Source organism: Anser brachyrhynchus (assembly GCF_964034855.1).
Source record: "Anser brachyrhynchus genome assembly, chromosome: Z".
Lineage (NCBI taxonomy): Eukaryota > Metazoa > Chordata > Aves > Anseriformes > Anatidae > Anser > Anser brachyrhynchus.
Genome location: NC_137697.1, coordinates 25,256,766 through 25,275,484, shown reverse-complemented (window position 1 = coordinate 25,275,484; position 18,719 = coordinate 25,256,766). Strand labels below are relative to the sequence as shown.

Genomic DNA, 18,719 nt, shown 5'->3' with positions numbered 1-18,719 from the left:
ACCAACATGCACTTCTGACCAATTTATGTCAAAAGCCAAGACTGACAATGTAGCAAAACTGGCAGAATTTAGAGTAATGAGTTGAAAAATTCCCAGGCAGTTACTGGTGGAAGGTAAGAGAGAAAGATAATGAGAAAGATGGAGTCTCCTTTGTTGGTAATTTCATGAAACCTAAATTGGATGAATCCAACAGAAAGATTTGTCCATCTTCGTGCTATGTGAGCTTCTTTAGATATAAAAAGTTTCATTGTTATTAAAAAAGCATGTGGATTAGTAGAAGAGAGGAGGGCAACTTCTGAAATACATAGATATCTAAAAGCTAGGTCTAAAGTAGACCTTGGAGTTTATTGTAAGAGCTGATTACAACACCTGAGAAATTGGATCAGACTTTGTAAGAAGTAGTAGTCCATTTATAATGATATTATAAATCATTTTAGAGAGTAGTAATAATCTTTTTCCTTCCATCTAAGGAGTAATTAAATACAGAAGTAGTAGTATTTTTTGTGGAATATGTTTCCCTCACACATCCCACCTCGTGTTGAGACAAAGTTAACAATTCTGGTTTAGATAAAATAGAATTGTCAGCAACACATACAATCTTACAGAATTTAAGGTGTTCAATTACAGCGTAACTAGAATAATGCCAATTAAAAGCCATGTACATTGTTAGGAATGCTTTTTCTTTAAAATTATATACTGTTGTAACAAAGCAACAGAAATGTGGGCAAGATAATAGTGGCAAAACTGTACTTGTTCCCATAAAAATCAAAAGCAACAACATAAAAACCATCCTCAAATCATCACTTCTGGTCACTGTCTACTAGCAAAAGTATACTTTTGCTTACAGTCATGGGCCACACCATTTTACATGCTGACTAGTTACAGCAGCAGATGTTTTAAATTATAAGTATCCAACTTATTACTGCAGATCCAGTAATATTTACCCTTGAAGAATCCAGTGCACTCAGAGGTTTATCTCCTCCACTGCAGATTTCCCACAAAGTAGTACCAAAACTCCATTTATCTGTAGCCAGGCTTAATTGTTTGGGATTCTCAATACATTCAGGTGGAACCCATGGTATTCTTTCAAGAAGAACTGTGCAGTTGCACAATGGAAACATCATGTTAAGATCAACAATAAAACCAGAAAATTTTATAACGTATTTGATTCAGTAAAAATTATTTTAGTATACATAGATATTTCATTCTGTGAAATGTTTTTAATGACTTTCCAAGTTTTTGTTCTTTCCTAGAAAATGCTACAGAATATCTATAAAAATAATACTTATGAACCCGAATAGAGAATGATTGATTTTATTGTCAAATTAGACTAATGTTCTAAAAATTTTTAAACCTTATTTTCAAATTATATTTTTGTTCTGAATTTAACGTTTTCCCCAATGTTATCAGGGTTTAGTAGCTGCCATGAAGTAACTAGATTGCAAAGAGCCAGAAGTACTTTACTAGTTGTCGATACATTATGGCACAGCAATATAAAGGAGCCATAGTGAGAAATTCCCTACTTTTTGATTTTTGAACTTTTGGTACTGAATCTAGTAACAGGCTAAAATATGCTGTAGCACTGACGAAGATTTAAAGCTTCTTAAAATGAGATCTTGTAAGATTAATGAAGGCTTCTTATATTAAAAGGGGGAAAATTCATTGGAAAATAATAGCACTATGCTGCTTATAGTATCTTAGATGCATTATTTCTTTTGGTATGTATAGAATCAACAAGTCCAAAGTATGTTCATCTTTCCATTAAAAAGACTATATAAAGAATAATGTTACTTCAATTTCATTAGCATAACAATCTTGCAAGCATAATGATTTGCACATACTACGTGTTTCTTTTAGACTGAATTAATTTTGCTGTTTATAAAGCAATGAAACAGCCTCAGTGGCAGAGGCTTACTTTTACCATTATCAGTGACTTCAGGTATTCGCCAAGAAATGCAGTGGAGATAATTTAACTTAATTTTCAATTTAATGCTGATCAATAATAGGATACCTACTCCAGCAGCAACCTGCACGCTTACTTGTGGTACATTATAGTATACTAATAGCACTACCAGTAAAAAAATACTTCTTCAGACTGAGGACAGCAGGAAACGCTTCCACAATGGGTAACTGTGTGACTGCTGACTAGAACTGCAGGGATTATTTTAAAGGGACAGAAGAATGAAGTAACTTATTATGACAGCAATGGTGACGAGAAAAAAAAACAGCAAAGCTTAATTTTCAAGTCTTAAGCAATAAACAAGAAAGTTGACACAAAGACTTACTATCTCTTGGCAAAACTGTAATACTGATGCCAGGATCACTTAGTTTTATAAAAGGAAGGTTTCCAGACTTCCTGTCTTCCTCTCTGATAAGCAAGATGTTTTTTGCACAGACATTTCCGTGAACAAGGCCTTTATCCTCCTGATGAACAGAAATGCATCTTTTATATACAGACAAAAAAAATCAACCTTTGAAGAGGTATTTAAAAAAACAATCAGTACTTCACAGCATGAGGGAAACAAAACAAATAATGATCATAGATAAGGCAGATCAAATTTCAGAACTTTCCCCAGTTCCTCTCAAAGTTAACAGTTTCTAGCCAACTAACTTTCATTTTAATTATCTACATAAACTTTTGAGTTAATAGCTATCATTATGTACGATACGTATAAAATTATAAGGATTGGAAAGGACCTCCAAGATCCTCTGGTCCAACCGTCACCCTACTAGCAGTGACAGCCACTAAACCATGTCCCTAAAAGAACAGTTAAATTCCGTTAAAAGGAAAATTAATCTAATCACATATTCTGTTTCAAATAATGGTCTTTATGCTCAATTAAACAGATAGAAGATTGGTACCTAATGCACAAAAAGAATGTACTGGCCCTTTTAACAGGGAAATGCTTTTTCCTTCCAGTGGTTAGCTACTAACACTACCAGAAAAGAGTTTATATGTTCAGCATCATGAGCTGAGGTGGAAAATGCAGGAAGAAGATTATTGCTGGAGGAATAACTTTTCCAGAATTATTGCTGGAAAAGTGTTTTTATTTCACACTGAAAGTAAAAGTATTTTAAAAAATGAAAAAAAAAACAACTACATTTTGCATATGATACAAAGGTCTGTCCTTGGCTATTCACAAATATCATCTTATTTTCATACACATCTTATTTTCAGAATACCCATTTGGTTTCAAGAAGTAGGGTAATGGCTTAGTCCCTCTATATACATTAACATGGAACACTTGAATTCAACCACTAACAAAACTGAAGAATAAATTACCCACCAGGAAATGCATGGCTAATGCCAATTGTTTGGCTACTTCCAGCTTCCACACAATATTGATAACATTTTTGTTCTTTTTCAAATACGTGTCCAAGGATCCAAATTTCACATACTCTTGTACAAGGATATCTGATTTAAAATGTTAAAAGAGTAACAATTAACAGAAAATAAATGATATTTCAGGCAGACACATTACCCTAGTATTACACACCTCTTTCTTTGATACATATTGGTGAATTCACTATAAATTGAAGCTTATATGACATCTTAATATTGCCGTAAACGTTCTGTGCTATTTACATTTCTTCAGGGTGTGAAAGTTTGTCTAATTTCTTCTAAAATGCAAAATTACAAGACTTAATAAGTCCTTCTGTTGCAAAACAGGTTTCAGCGTTAACAAATCCGGTGAGCATCCATCCTCACTCCACAGGCACAATAAATAATGTAGCTTCTGATAAGCACAGTACTGCACAATAATATGAATGTAATAAGTCAAATAACATCCATTTCAAGTCACTCATTTCTTAGTTGCTTACAGTCCGCAATCTTACTGGAAAATGAGGTGTTTTTTTCTGAAACAAGATGGTCTTGAAAACAGACCAATAAAAATTTGCACTAAAAAACATGCGCATATGTATGACATATGTCTCCATGCAGTCATGCAGCAAATAACCCACAAAACAAGATCCTCTTCATACTGCTGCACAGTCTTCAACAGTTTCTATATAAAAAAAACTTCAAATTGCATGACTGAACTCTTGTCTTCAGCTGCAAGATTAGGATAGAATCAGATACAACAGTTCATTTGGAAGGGACTGTCAAAGATCATCTAGTCCAACTGCCTGACCTCTTCAGGGCTGACCAAAAGGTAAAACATTAACAAGGGCATTATCCAAACGTCTCTTGAACACTGACAGGTATGGGGCACCTCTCTAGGAAGCATGTTCCAGAGTTTGGCCACCTCCCCTGAACCTCCCCTGGTGCTGCTTTGTGCCATCCCCACCTGTCTTGTCATCATTGACCAGGGAGTCTGGCACCTGCCTCTCTGCTTCCTCTCCTCAGGAAACTGTAGAGAGGATGCTCACATTGTCATGCTTTTTAGACTCTGAAGACACTAGAAACTACCAGTATTGTATTTAGTTAATGAAAATAAACTGATTTTCATAATGTTTATTTAATAGTTGGAAATTTTTTTAAAAAAGAACAACACAATTATATGAAGAAATTATTCTCAAATCTGTACATCAAATGTCTGACATGGGATAAAATATAACAGCTTCTCTTCCCATTTCTTAGTAACTGCCTCTTACTAAAACATAGCAAGCCTCTTGCCTTCAGAATTAAAACAGACTATGGAGGACAACTGTGATCTAAAGGAAAAATAAGCAACCACATCCATTCTTAGGTAACTGGTTTGTTCTTTTTGTTTGTTTCAAAATAATACACTCCTTATATCTGATTTTATATACTGTCCTTGTGCATGATTCCATGAATAAAGTAGGAAAGCAACTTGTGGGTTTTTTTTTTTTTTAAAAGAAAGTGGTATTTTAAGTTCTCAGCCACACACCATGCTGCCTTTTCCAACCTCCTAAGAGAAGTGACGTCCACTAAAACACCCCCTGCCTGCTTTGCAAATGCCCTCTCTCTGAATGGAGCCTGCTGTCTACATAATAAACAGTTACTGTAAAAATGCTTCAATTTGTTATAGATTGCTAAACACAGGAAAAAACGTGTTTTTACTGCAAACTGGCATCTCTGCCAAAGACTGAATTAAGACAGAAACCGTTAAAGTGAGATCCAGCAATGTGAATTCAAAGACAGCATACAAAAATTGGACAGCTGTCCAAAATTAAGATTTCATTATGACGACTGTTATTCCATCATCATATAGATGGATGTTCTATATCGGGTGTTTTTAGAAACATAGTAATAAATAGTTACAATGCAGTAGGTTAAACTAAACATTCTACTTCTGTAGAAAATAGAAAGATTTTTACTATTATTAACGTTTGCAGAGTTTTTGTGCGGAACAGGTTGTTTTAATTTTTTCCTTGCTTTTACAAGGTTCCAACAGCAAACTAATGACAGCTGCATAAAATTACTGAAAAAGGCAAGTTATTTCTACTTACTCTCCTCTCCGCACACGCAGACTCCATAATTTAATACCAAATGCTTGTAAGAAAGTTGGCTCATCATACTTGCTGCCTCAAAGAAGGACTTAGAAAGAGAAAGTGAGAGAGAGAATAAATCAGTGAAAGCAAAACTGCAATACATTATTTCTAAAAACTTTGTTAGAACCATGCATATTTCAAAAACCATTTCAACTCCTACCTCATTGCAAAGACCCTGTGTTTTGTTTTTGTTTTCTTTTACATAACAATCCACACTCAGAGAGGTTAGCAATCTTTTTTTCTGCAGGCAGGTGTACCTCCACATTTTAAAGAGAATCATTTCTTCTACCTCAACTAAGTAAACAATGCACAAATCCATGATGCACTATTCAGTTTCCAATTTAATCTTTCATAATGCACTATTCAGTTTCCAATTTATTTCTTCAAAGAACATTATTAAGTTAAAAGACAAGAATTATTATATCATTCGTCCAATACCGTGAGACCTCACCTGACCTCGTCAGGAAAGTTTCAGACACTTTTATTTCTTTAGCCATTTTTTAATCTTTTCAGTTGTATCTCCAGCTAAGCTTGCTTGTGTACCGATTGTTTCCCCAGTAAGATGAGGTCAAAATTAGCTTGTTTTCCTTCAGGTGATTATATTTCTATATTCTTAAGGTACCTTTAACAACTGATTTTCACTTAACTTGAAAATGTTAACTTCTCTAAATTCAAATACAGGATATTGCTTATTATTTTCAAATGTTAAGTGTATGTCTATACATTGCTTATGAATATTAGCTATTGGAAATGTCTTTTCCTTTTTGCTCACACTTTAATATAGAATTCGCGCTAAGCAGTTGAAAAGTTCACTGAATAAGAGATTGGCTCTCTTGGCTTGCTGCAAATACTGCCAGGCTAATCAGGAATTTGAAACAATTATATAATCAAAATATATAATAAACAGATGTATAAAGTTACACTAATATAGTGAAAATTACCACATTTGTTAATTTCTTTAAAATTAAATTTTCCCATACAGAATCTTGAAATATTATATTACCAGAGTATTGGTTTATGCAGAAGAGCGTTTCAGGTTTGCTCACAGCTTCACTCAAACATTGAGAAGCCTAACTGAATATGGATGATTCTACAAATGTGTGTGTCATACATTAATATTTCTGATGTTTTATGACTTGATGTGAAATGTTTATTTTATTGGAGAATTTGTAAGATTCCAAAAACCTGAAGATAGTAAATCAAGAGAAAGTATTTTTTGTAAATGTTGGTACCTTGTCTGTATATAATAAATGTACTGATACAGGTAATTCTGTGGTCAAACTGTTTATCCTGTGCTACCTGCATGGTACAAAAAAACAAAAAAACAACAACAACAAAAAAAACCCAAGCAAACTACTCTCTGGCTGTCTGTGGCTAGCTATGAATTCTCTGAAAGTGAGGAGAGAGGAAACAAAGCACGCAGGTGTACTTCTCAAAGCAAGTCTCAATCCCAGCGTCTCAAGGCCAAGAATGAGCTTGGTTCAACAAACAACCCTCTACCACATAACATGTTCACGTTGTTTTTTGTAATAAAAGTAACACAGGATGGACAAATATTATACAGCAGCCAAAAATCACACCAACCTCAGAGTAGTTTCTATGCACTTTATCCAGCACCTTTAAAAGAACTTCAGTTTGATGGAGCTGGCCATAGTCTCCCACTTCTTTCCTTATACCTTTGAATATTTTAGTAAATGTGCCCTGTCCCAGACTCTCTTCCTGAAAGAAAAAAAAAAAAAAAAAAAAGACAGGGAAAATGAGAAATCTCTACCTGTTCTGTGAAAGGTGTACAACTTCCACTCTAAGTAACGCATATATGCAAAACTGTACAGGTAGCACACCTCTAGAGTCAGATTAAGGTGACAGAGAAGCAACCTAATCTTTGCTCTTTTTTTTTTTTAAAAAGTATTGACTTGTCCAGGGTCTCAGGAAATAAACTGCTGCAAGAATTGCTATTATGAAGATGTATTTAGACAGCCCTTGAAGTAAAGAAAACAACAAGCACTACCACAGTCAAAAGGACAAAATAATGTTAATAATAATAGAAAGGTTAAAAAATTCCTTTCCTCTTTAAGGAGAGATTACAGAAGAATCTCTTAGTTCAGATAATATTCTTTTAAATATATATTCAGTTCTAAAAATCTAGTATATACTAAACCAACCATCTGAAGTTAAAGAAGCAACTAACGGACTTACAAAAATCAAGTCCTCATTCCGGATTTTGTGAAAGACCATCTGGTTGACATTATTGTGCCTCTGTAGCGTTGGTGATGAAGGTACATCAGAGACACTATTACTTCTGAAGACTAGGAGATTTGACTTATCTGGGAGAAAAAAGAGGACAAAGAAAAGTTATACAACACAGAACTATTATATATTAATATATTGTTTCAGAAAGATTATTAATGAGAAGGTGTTATCTAACAAAAATAAGATATCTCACTAATACCAATTTATTCAAAAAGCCATATAATATAAAGGAAAACATTTAACATAAACTAAAGAAAAATCCACTCCTCTGGCAGGGAGTATTCCATGTCTACTTTTCAGTGTTAAAGAGAAGATGAAATCACAGTGCAGCCTTGGCATTATTCAGCTAAGATGTCACCAATCAGTTAAAGAAATTCACTGGAAACATGCCATTATTGTTTCTATTGCTTATGGATCTATCCACAGTGAGAAATGATACTTTTAGTAGTTCTTTCCCTTTCAAGACTTGAAAACACTTGATTGCAGAAGAAATGCTTTTGCACACAATCCACTGCAAATAAGAAACCAGTTTTACTTCTAATAATGAAACTGTGATAGTTACTACAATTTCTTCTGGAAGACCATAATGAAGTAAAATTTGGCAGACAGTATGACTGGAAACTCTGACCAAGAAGACGAACAAATAGTAAGTGAAATAATAAGAACCCATACAAGCCAATACATCTACATAACTGAGAGTCATTTATCTGTTGTTTCATTTTAAAATCTTTAACCAAAAACTTGAAAACACTCCTGTTTAGAAATAAGCTACGTTCTCTTACCTTTTGGTTTTGGTGGACAGCACTTGATGAACTGGAAAATTATGCTGTCTGAGCGGACAGTTTCTGTCTGGTAACAGGTCAACAGATCCTTAAGATTACCAAAACTTCTCTTGGTTCCACTAAGATTATATTCCCCATTCTCATTCTTTGTAATCAAGCAGTGTTTATAATCAGTGGCATTCTCACGCTGCACAGATTTTTTTCCCATTAAAAAGAAAATTGATCAATAGTTAGTACTTTAAAAAATATTTAAATGCACAGCTTTTTTCTAACTAAAGAAAGAATGCTTCAGCAAAATATTACCATGATTTGTTATTTTGTTCTCACAAGATAATAGTGATTCTGAGAAAACTAGACTCTACTCCCATCACTGGAGTTAGTATGCTGATGCTAAGCACAAACATTACTGAATCTCCAGAGATGGAGCCGAGAAAACAGATAAAGAATCCTAGGAAGGTCCTTCAGACCTAGTAATGAAAATTTCTTCACCTTTTCAAGGTTGCAAGGGGTAATCTAAAAAAAAATTAAAATCATTGAAAAAATGTTGGAAGCAATAGCTTTTTCTGCTGTCTATACTGCATTTCTAAGGAATCAGTTCCTAGTACAAATTCTCAGTATGCACTGAGATGAATCTTGAAAAGATCCCATTAGGTATTTTTAAGCAAGAGGACCTCTTAATGGCACTTCCATGGTTCTTCCTGTTAATGCTGTGAAAAAATGTCCCAACAAATTCTGTATCTCAAATGCTTGCCCAGAAATAACAACAAGAAAAAAAAAACACATGACCAGGTCAATTAATGGCTGGCTTGATTCTCAGACTTTGACTCAAGGCATGCTCAAAGTGATATCTCAGCCTAAAAAAATCCTATCAAACACACTTCACTAACAGGACATACAATTTTACTGAAACTGGTCTCAAAAGGGCTGTTTACTTCTCCATCCATGCATCAACATTATTTTGTCATTTTCAGAGATTTACATACTTCTGACAGTATTTAGTAAATTTTCTAGCTTGCTGCAAACAAGTAGGAAAATACATATATTTTTACCTTCCCTAGTTACAAACACAAGGTAGCTCTGTTAATTTAATTAAAAGAAGCCCATCCTTGGCACAAAATCAATACTGGAACAAGATCATGTAATTATGTAACAGCAAAATTAAAGTGCTGTATTTATCACTAACCGCAATCTCATAGAGCAGAAGTACATCTGGCTCTTTAGTAGCATGAGAAATGCAGGCATTTCAAGCATGGCTTCCACTCTAGCTTACACCAGATATCCCACAGGAGATCTGCCTTGATACAACAGTTGCCAGATAATCTGACTAGCCCAGCACAGGGGATGGGGGACAAGACCCAAACCTAGAAGAATCTCTGAAGGACAGACACCCTCAGATCACCACAGGAATCAACAGTGTCTACCTCAGTCTAACTATGGTGGAAAAAAAAACAAACCAACCCACCACCAGAAAACTACACACCACCACCTAAGCAATTACAACAGTACAACAGTCCTAAGAGCCATGTCCCAAACCCAGAACTCCCTCTCCTGCTCTTCAGGGTGTATATTATGTGCCATTAGTGAATTCTTTACCATGAATGCATTTTCGTATGTTTCTCACACAACCCTGAAAGCTGGCCTGATACAACTAGCAGTAGAAGAAATACACACATCACACAAACATCTTGAACAGGACACACAATCATTTATTGCATGTCATGCTGCTTGTTGTAATGCAATAGACATTTTGCAAGTACTGTTTATGGCAGAATACAAACCTCTATAGCAAAGGTGAGGAAGTATTTTTTAAAATCTTTAGGACTGCAACGAAGAACGTAGAAGCCAGTCTGATTACCCGCTTTCTTCAGTTTACTGATAGCAAAGTCCATGCTATAGTAGAAAGAAAGTGTTTAATATTGCACAGTTTCAAAAAACAAGATTACATATTGACTGATGAACGCTATTATAAGATAACTAATATAAGGCCAATTCAAGTTCTTTGTTTTAGAATCTCCTTTAAGGTAATCTTTTTGTCCCTTTATCTTACAATAATCAGGGTGGGCTGCTTGCGTATAGAGGAATATTCTAAAAATTCTTAATACTGAAAACACCACAGTGATCTACCTGATGAGAAACTTTGCAGACTTAAAAAGTATTCTGCTAGGTTTATGATATGACTTTCGGCCTCTGTCATGGAAGAAGCTGTGGTAAAACTGCCTAACAACCAACCTAAAATTAGAGAAGTATTTGTGTGCATGGAAAATGACTAATTTAATTGGGAAAAGGCTAACAAGAAATAGGATATGAAAAAGAAAACTTCATTTATTACTACAAGAACTAATCTCGCCCTAACAAGTCTTTGCTAACTATTTTTATCCATCTCAGGGAATGAGGAACAGAATGGCTTGGAAAGGTCTACGCTCACTGCACGTCCTTCTAAAATAAAGATCAATATACAGCATTAGTCTATGTTTGCAAGGTGCAAGAAACAGGATTTGAACTGTAGAAATCTTCATTCTTCTCTTTCTTCATCTCCTCCAAAAGGTACAGCACTTATTCTCTCGCTGTCGCTGGAAGAATTCCAGAAGCATTCTGTACTAGCAGAGTAGGACAGTGATAGCTTTATGGAATGTATCTTGCACTTATCTTTTCAAACTTCCTGCGGCTAAAGCAAATACCCATTTTTTTCTATATAATAAAATATTTTTAAGTTCTCATGTGTGGCTCGGCAAAAAAAAAGGACAATATTATATGAACTGTTAAAAAATTATATAAAGCTGTTAATTTCTTCCCTAAAAGTACAGAAAAAGTGAACAAGGAGACAATGAAACAAACCCTCCTAGTTACATGGTTAGCAGTTTACTGTAATCCTTGCTCAAACCCTGAAGAGAATGGTATTGAATTTGTCTTTTTCCCCTTTACTCCTCAAATACTGTAATTGCTCAAATACTGTAAATGCAGTGAAAATATAACATCCTCTATGACATTATACATTGCTGCCCTGGTTATAACTGTAATTTAGTAAAAATCAGCACCATGACTTTGCTGTCTGTCACATTTGAAGAAAAAAATGAATTCTAAGAGGAGAAATTAAAACTACAGTCTTTCATTTCATTTTTAATAATATATCTAGAAGGTATTGCATTCTGAAAAGTGAAAAACAAAAGCAAGAATGTAACGCATTTTATGTTACTTGAATGGAATAAATACGCATCTCAGGATGTCCATCATAGTTCACAATCAGCTAAAGTTAACCTTTCAAAAATCATAGCAACTTGTTATGCTGCTGAAAAAATGCTTACAAAATTGGTCCATGGCAGTTGCTTTGGATATTTTCAAGCACTGATGGTGGTGCCACTTCTTTACAGAGATAATGGTGGGCATCTGCAGTTAACCTGTAATATCCATCAATTAACGATACAAAGGAGAGAGCTTCTCTTAAAGACTGAAATTCAGCCTCCTGTTAAATTGCCAGGGGAGAAAAAAAAAAAGAGAGAGAGAAAAAGAGTGGGAGAGAAAGAGAATGAGAGTTTAAATTCATAATAGGCAATGCAAAATTCCTGGATATGGCAATGGTATAACAGATACAAATGTGTGTACATTAAATATATCCAGAATGTTTTTAACTACTGTTTACATAGTTCTACGTCCCAGGTGCCCAAAATTTGTCAGCAATATTCAACGTTCAAAATTCAAACCCAAAACAAATCTGCCAAAAACACACACAAATAAAAAACCTTAGTCTAAATACATTGAATAGCAAGGGTTGCTGACAAGAGAGAACATTTGAAAAGGAAAAACTGAGGAGATACTGTTCAGCATGGCAAACACCTACTGTGCTGGCAGCACAGAATATTTTTTTTCCTAAAGGGAAGCCTCTACTTATCAAAGATCTATGGGGCTGCACTCGAGTAGTAAAGAAAAATTTCTAGAAAAGTATCTTTCTGAAAATTTATCTAGTCATCACCAAATCTAGTAACTTAAGCTGGACCACAGAGAGAAGCTGACCTTTGACCACTATGAAGAGAGGTGCAATGGAGGGAAGCAGAGAGGAGAATAACGTGGTCAAAGGAAAACCGGGTATGGTAAAGGTCTATACAGAATACTTTCATGGGTAAGAGCAGTACAAGATTAAATCCGTCACTACGTATTTATTACTACCAAATACATAAAAAACAAATAAAACAAAACTATTTTCCTTTAGTTACCCCTATTTCCTTAATCTTTTGACACTTGTATGAGAGCATTAAAGGCTCTCTTTACTTCAGCTGAGAAGTGTTATTTCATTATCTGCAAAGTTGAACTAGGTTTCATTCGGCAGCATAGCCAAATAGAATCAGCATTATTGGTACGTGCTGCACAAGCTTCCCCATGACTCTGGGGACAGACACACTTAGTGGCTGTGCATGAGTCCTCGGCAACTTCTTTGCTAGCCAGCAACAAAAAAGATGGTGCTCTTGATCCAGTGCCAAGAACTTGTTTGGAATCTTTGGATTCTATCTTAAAGTGGACCTGTAAACAACGGCCTTTCCAGTTGTTTCAACCGAATTGGAAAACCCCACAAACAACATGTTTACAACTGCAGCGATTTTAATTGAGCCATCTATCCTAAAACTGTGTGAAATACATTTTTATAATGAATTTTAGTGATACAACAGGTAAAACTAAATCACAAAACGTAGTTTACACATCGGCTAATTCTGATGTGCAAAATGTCCACAGGAAAGTCATAAGCAACACAGAAGTTACTGCACTTCATTTTCCTACTCTGTCTTACTCTTCAGGAGCTGTTTTCGACAAGCTTTTAGAAAGTTACTTTTATCCTCAGAAACATATGCAGTCAAGAACCTTGCTCTATTGCTATTGAGAATTTAAGAGAACTTTCATGGCTCAAGGTTAAGGAATTCTCCTTCACCTATCCAAAATATTTTTATACTCCTGGCAACATAGATATATATCACTGATATCCTCTCTTTATCAATTAAAAACATTGAAAAGAATTTAAATTCTTAGTAGGTCATTAATTCTAAGCCATTAACACATGAAATGAATGTGAATCACAATTTGACCATAAATAAAACAAACCATATGCCTTCCTGTCCAAAGAATCATTAGAAATATATTTTTAAAAATGATTAATGCTCTTATTTTATTATTATTATTACTTTTACAATGAAGTGCATAAGCTGTATGCAGCTTTTTTACACACATAGCAGGAAGCCCTCTAGACACACAAAGTTAGAGATCGTAAGTCCTGAAGACCCATAAACCAGTCATGGAAGAAACAATTATGTAGCACTTGCACCTGCTGGAAAGTCTGATTCAAGAGCATTGCTGGAGTTCATACTGAAACAACTGACTTTTTTACACTCATGTATTCTGTTTTACACTCATGTACTCATTCTTTCCCAAGACCTTCTTCATATAATTTTAAACAGTGAAAGCAACAATGTTAATTTTGTGCCTATACTTATTTTCTATGTATAATCATTCCCTCAGAGCATCCTGAAGTCTTTTTCAATGTGTTGGTCACTGGCAGCTAGCTTACCATGACATCATACAAACAGTATGCTAGATAACTAAAAACACAGACTTGGGTTTAAGACTCTAAACGAAAGAGCCTATCTGTGTATCAGAAACCATCCTTAGCTGTAAGCATCTACTTCAGTCCATGCACAAGACCTTCAGTGTTCTAACTTCTGAACTTCATTGCAGTGAAGGCGACAGAGCACTGGAACAGGTTCTCAGAGAGATTGTGGAGTCTCCTTCTTTGGGGATATTTAAGACTCCCCTGGATGCTTTCTTGCTCAACCTACTGTAGGGAATCTGCTTTTAGCAGGAGGGATGGACTTGATGGTCTCCAGAGGTCCCTTCCAGCCCCTACGATTCTGTGCTTCTGAGTGATTTTGTAGTAGGCTGCTTGTACTGCCAAAATGCATTTAGTTTTATCTCATGATTAATTAACACGGTGACTGGCTATATAATACCATAAATACTACAGCAATCAAACAGTCTGCTCAAAGCAACATCTATTTGAGAAAAATAGGCAAAGTATGTACATACCAGATTTTTGCTGTCTTGTTTGTGAATGGTCACAATTCTTCTCTCACTGGAGCCTTCTTGACTTGCTTGTTTAATGCTGACATCAATGATATCAGGAAAATCACAGTATGTTTGTAAATCCTACAATAAATGGTGGTTATATAAGGTTAACAACATCAACTTCAGCTGAAAAAAACCACACCTATCTGCAGCATTAGAATTCCTACAGCTCTAAACTTGTAAGCTAGCAATGAAGAGGGTCAAATAAACATGCTATTAAAACTTAAGAAAGGAGTCGTGTGTTTACAGGACCTTCACTAGAAGCACCAATAAAAAATGCACAATGATCTAGCAACTTTGAAGGGAAATATCCATATTTGCTCCGTAAAGTGGAATTTTGTGACAATTCACAATTTTTCTCTCACTTTTTTTTTTTTTTTAAGCATTCTGACTGGATAGCCTGTTAACATTCCAAAACATCATGGCTTCATTCGCAGCGACACGAGCTGCAAAATCTGCTATCTGAGATGGATGTAGAATGGATGGAGAAAGGGTCTAAGAGAAGATTTTCCTCTCAGCCGCAGTCATCTCTGAGTAGGTAAAAAGGTTCAGGAAGAACCTGTCCTAACCACATGAGAAATCCACGACATTTTCCTTTAATGTCAAGTTCAGGTAGTTTTTGGTACTATGATATTCCATATCACTTGGACTGGTCCTTTTGTACGTCACGTAAGTCATATCTTATTTTGTTTTCTGTGGAACTTCAGATGCTAAGTAACTGCCTTAAATAAAGATATATGTATCTATCTAAAATTATTCTTCCAAAGCAAGTATTTTATTCAAACCAGAATATCCCATTTATATGGCTGCAAGCATATCCTAATACATAAACAGGTATAATATCTCTACTGAGCCTTACAGCCATGATTATCTGCAGGCATAAATCAGCTCAAATGAATTGAAGTTCCTGAAGCTGTATTAATTTATCTGTTGGAAATGTGAACTGGCAAAACAAATTTCCTCATAACCTACCCTATGTATATCATTCAAACCTTCAAAAAAATTAAATTCTTGTTTCAATTCAGCATCTCAATAAACTTTCATCAGTACCATTTGCTGAAAGAAGAGTTATGATCACATTTACTGGCAGACACTCTTTTACTGAATTTTCACAACCAATTTTATAAATGGTGTCTGTACCAATGAAAATATAGTCAGCCTAGTCAGCCTACATCTTGTCAATAAGTGAGGATGCTAATACTATCAATTATGAAAAATAATTCTGAAATCTCTATACGAATAATGATCAATTTAAACACTATTCTGATTAAAGGTTTGGTTGCCATGCACAAACAGCACAGTATGCATAAATTCTGTACACCTACAACCAGAAGTTGCAGGAATATGGCATTTATATTAGCTCTTGCCCTCTGAAGCTACATTGCTGGTGCTTACAGGCAAATTAGGAAAGATAGAGGGCTGACACATAACGACTTTGAAGGAGGTAACTGGACCTAACATCAATCTACAAGTATTTTAAGAAAAAGAAACTTAGCAAATCTGGGAATGTAATCATTTTTTTTTTTTTATGTTTTAGGAAAAGGTGGCGTTTTTGCAGATTATTACACACCATTAAAATGTCACTTATTTTGTAGTTTGGTCTTGAGTGCTACACATTATGCGTAAAAACAACCTATGTAACAGATGCAATTATTTTGGAAAACTGACATCTGCTTCACTTTGCCTTTAATTTTATCTTTAGAAAACTCCCACATTCTCAAGATATACAGCTGTGAGTTAGTATCAGGTTCTGGTAAATTTGACAAAAGAATAGTCATGCAGACAAACCATACACAAAAGAAACAATACAGATAAATAAAAATGCAATGGCATAAGGTTACCACAAGTTATTCATTCATTTAGTATATAATTCCTGAACAAAGAGTAAATAGACTGCAGTCATAGAAATGTCACTTTAAATTTGCTAGCTTAGATACTGGTAGGAGTCTAACTGCAGCAATAAAGAGGTACAGGGAAATTTATTCTTTTTTTTTTTTTGTAGCCCTTAGAACCCAGATTTCAAAGAGAATTTGAGGACACAATGCATTTCCATCTAACTAATTCTAACACAAGCTTATCAGTCTGTCATGTTATAAACTGCACAATTATTAAAATAATAAAGTGGATATACCCAAAGCAATTACCTGCTCTGCCAGGGTCTCACAGTCTTTCAGTTTTCCTCTTGAGCACTGAATTCCACCGTTTCCAGTTATTACAATAGTTGCAAAACTTTCCTCTCCAGAAGGATCTCCACCAGGTTCTTTTACTTCAAAAACTTCTGAATAGAAGGCGGACTGAAGAGTTTCCAGATTTATGAGATACTTAAGTTTCAAGTTTCTGGCAGTAGCTTTGCATTGGCCAAACTGTTGTATAAATTTGCGGAACCTGTATCGTATCCTCTTTCGGGTCAAAATGTGGTAGTCTTGGATTTTTGCTCGCACACATTTAGGCAAAAACATTTTGTAGCTGCGAATACATAACCAGCAAAAAAACCCTACTGATTTTACCCATTAAATCCAGCAAAGATATTTATTTCGGTGTTAAACAAGACAACATGAAAATATCTTCTCCACTAAATATTAAGACTTGCTTTTTAAACTCTAGGACAAAAAGATCCTTTCTTCAGTCTGTAGTACATTCTTTCAAATACAGCCCCATCTCTTCTTTCATTTTCCTTTTCTCCCCCTTCAGCTTAGTTTCAACATATATTAAATAATGCATTATTTTCCATTAATCCAGACATGCCTGCTTTAGTCATTACTGAAGTTTGAGGCAAGGTAGCAGGAGAAAAGTCCAACTTACAGAGTTTCCTTGTTTAGCTCAGAAATTGTAAAGTGGATATTTCATAGACAGAGGCCAGATTTCCTTGCTGAAAATACATGTGGTAGAATACAACACTATGGCTGGTTCCTACTTAAGCTTCCTATTTCACAGTCCATATTCTATTACAGGGCAAAGGAGTAGTTTGACCAAGTCTATCTCATTCTATTTAACTCTTTCTGTTAGTTTTCATGAAAAGACAAACATTGAGCAATTAGTACCAAGTAGGGAGAGAATTTAACTCAGCTGGAGTGGAAACTGGTTATGTTGATAAATTGAAGTGAACTGCTAAACTGAAGGAAGTTTAGCAGAGAGCTGCTACAGATAGTTAGGAGCTTGATAAAAACAAAAAGATCTAAGAGAGCTTGATTTGTTCAGTGTGGAGAAAAGGCTCGAACAGGGTGTTCTAGTAATTGTCTCCAACTAACAAGTTATGGAAAAGACTGAATTAGACCCTTCTCAGACATGCACAGTAAAAGGACAAGAGGCAATGTACAAACAATATCACAGAGGGGAGACTGATGAGGTAACATTAAAATCCTCTTCAGTGAGGGTGATGTACAGGTCAAAGCTACCCAGAGATATGGTACAATCTCCATCCCTGGACATTTTTAGAACTTTGAAGGATGAGGCCCAGAATAACATCATCTAACTTTGAAGTTGACCCTGATCTGAGGCACACAAAATCCATGTATGGAAAAACATAAAGAATGGCTACTGTGATACAAGCTTTCTATTGATTTCAGTAGAAATCAATAATGATTCCATAATTATCATTGTAAAGTAAATTTATGGAATCATTATGCTAGACTAAATCAATTCTCAATAGTTGAATATCCCCACACAGATGCTAGTAAGTAAAATTATTGTCTTTAGATACCAGGTGTGACACAGTTATGAAGTATGGAGTTACCTGACCGAGTTGTAAATAGCCAGTGGGGTTTGGTCCCTTTCTTTCGCCACTCTCATCATATCCAGAACGGCCATTCCAAGGCATTCTTCCTGTGTTTCATGAGTAACAGGCATCTGTATCCATCCATTCAAAAAATCATCTCGCCACTAAAAAATAAAGATGCAAGAAATCTCTTTAAAATTGTAGCCATGCTGTTTAACAATACAGATTTTTTTTTTTTTTTTTTAAGACAGTACTCTTCTGAATGAATCTTTTTTTCCCAGAAGATTGCATACATTCATATCGGATATCAGGTACCGTCACACTTAAAAACTGTTCTCAAAATATTTCATTTTCAAATCTTGACAATGTCTATATGTGGGAGATGTTATTCCACACTGTATCAGTCCAAAATG

At 35.0% G+C, this 18,719-nt stretch overlaps 1 protein-coding gene across 7 annotated transcripts in view; it reads right to left on the bottom strand.

Moving 5' to 3' along the window:
• JAK2 (Janus kinase 2) overlaps positions 1-18,719 on the bottom strand; it is a 92,910-nt gene that overhangs the window by 17,743 nt on the left and 56,448 nt on the right. For all 7 annotated transcript variants that reach the window (XM_080574393.1, XM_080574399.1, XM_080574397.1 and 4 more), the window contains 12 exons: positions 18,325-18,470; positions 16,736-17,057; positions 14,553-14,672; positions 11,792-11,949; positions 10,268-10,379; positions 8,490-8,676; positions 7,654-7,781; positions 7,042-7,176; positions 5,416-5,503; positions 3,288-3,415; positions 2,286-2,424; positions 945-1,096 (listed from right to left, as the gene is read on the bottom strand). In XM_080574393.1, coding sequence (XP_080430519.1) covers positions 945-1,096; positions 2,286-2,424; positions 3,288-3,415; positions 5,416-5,503; positions 7,042-7,176; positions 7,654-7,781; positions 8,490-8,676; positions 10,268-10,379; positions 11,792-11,949; positions 14,553-14,672; positions 16,736-17,057; positions 18,325-18,470 — 1,815 coding nt within the window. The remainder of the gene's footprint in view (positions 1-944; positions 1,097-2,285; positions 2,425-3,287; positions 3,416-5,415; positions 5,504-7,041; positions 7,177-7,653; positions 7,782-8,489; positions 8,677-10,267; positions 10,380-11,791; positions 11,950-14,552; positions 14,673-16,735; positions 17,058-18,324; positions 18,471-18,719) is intronic.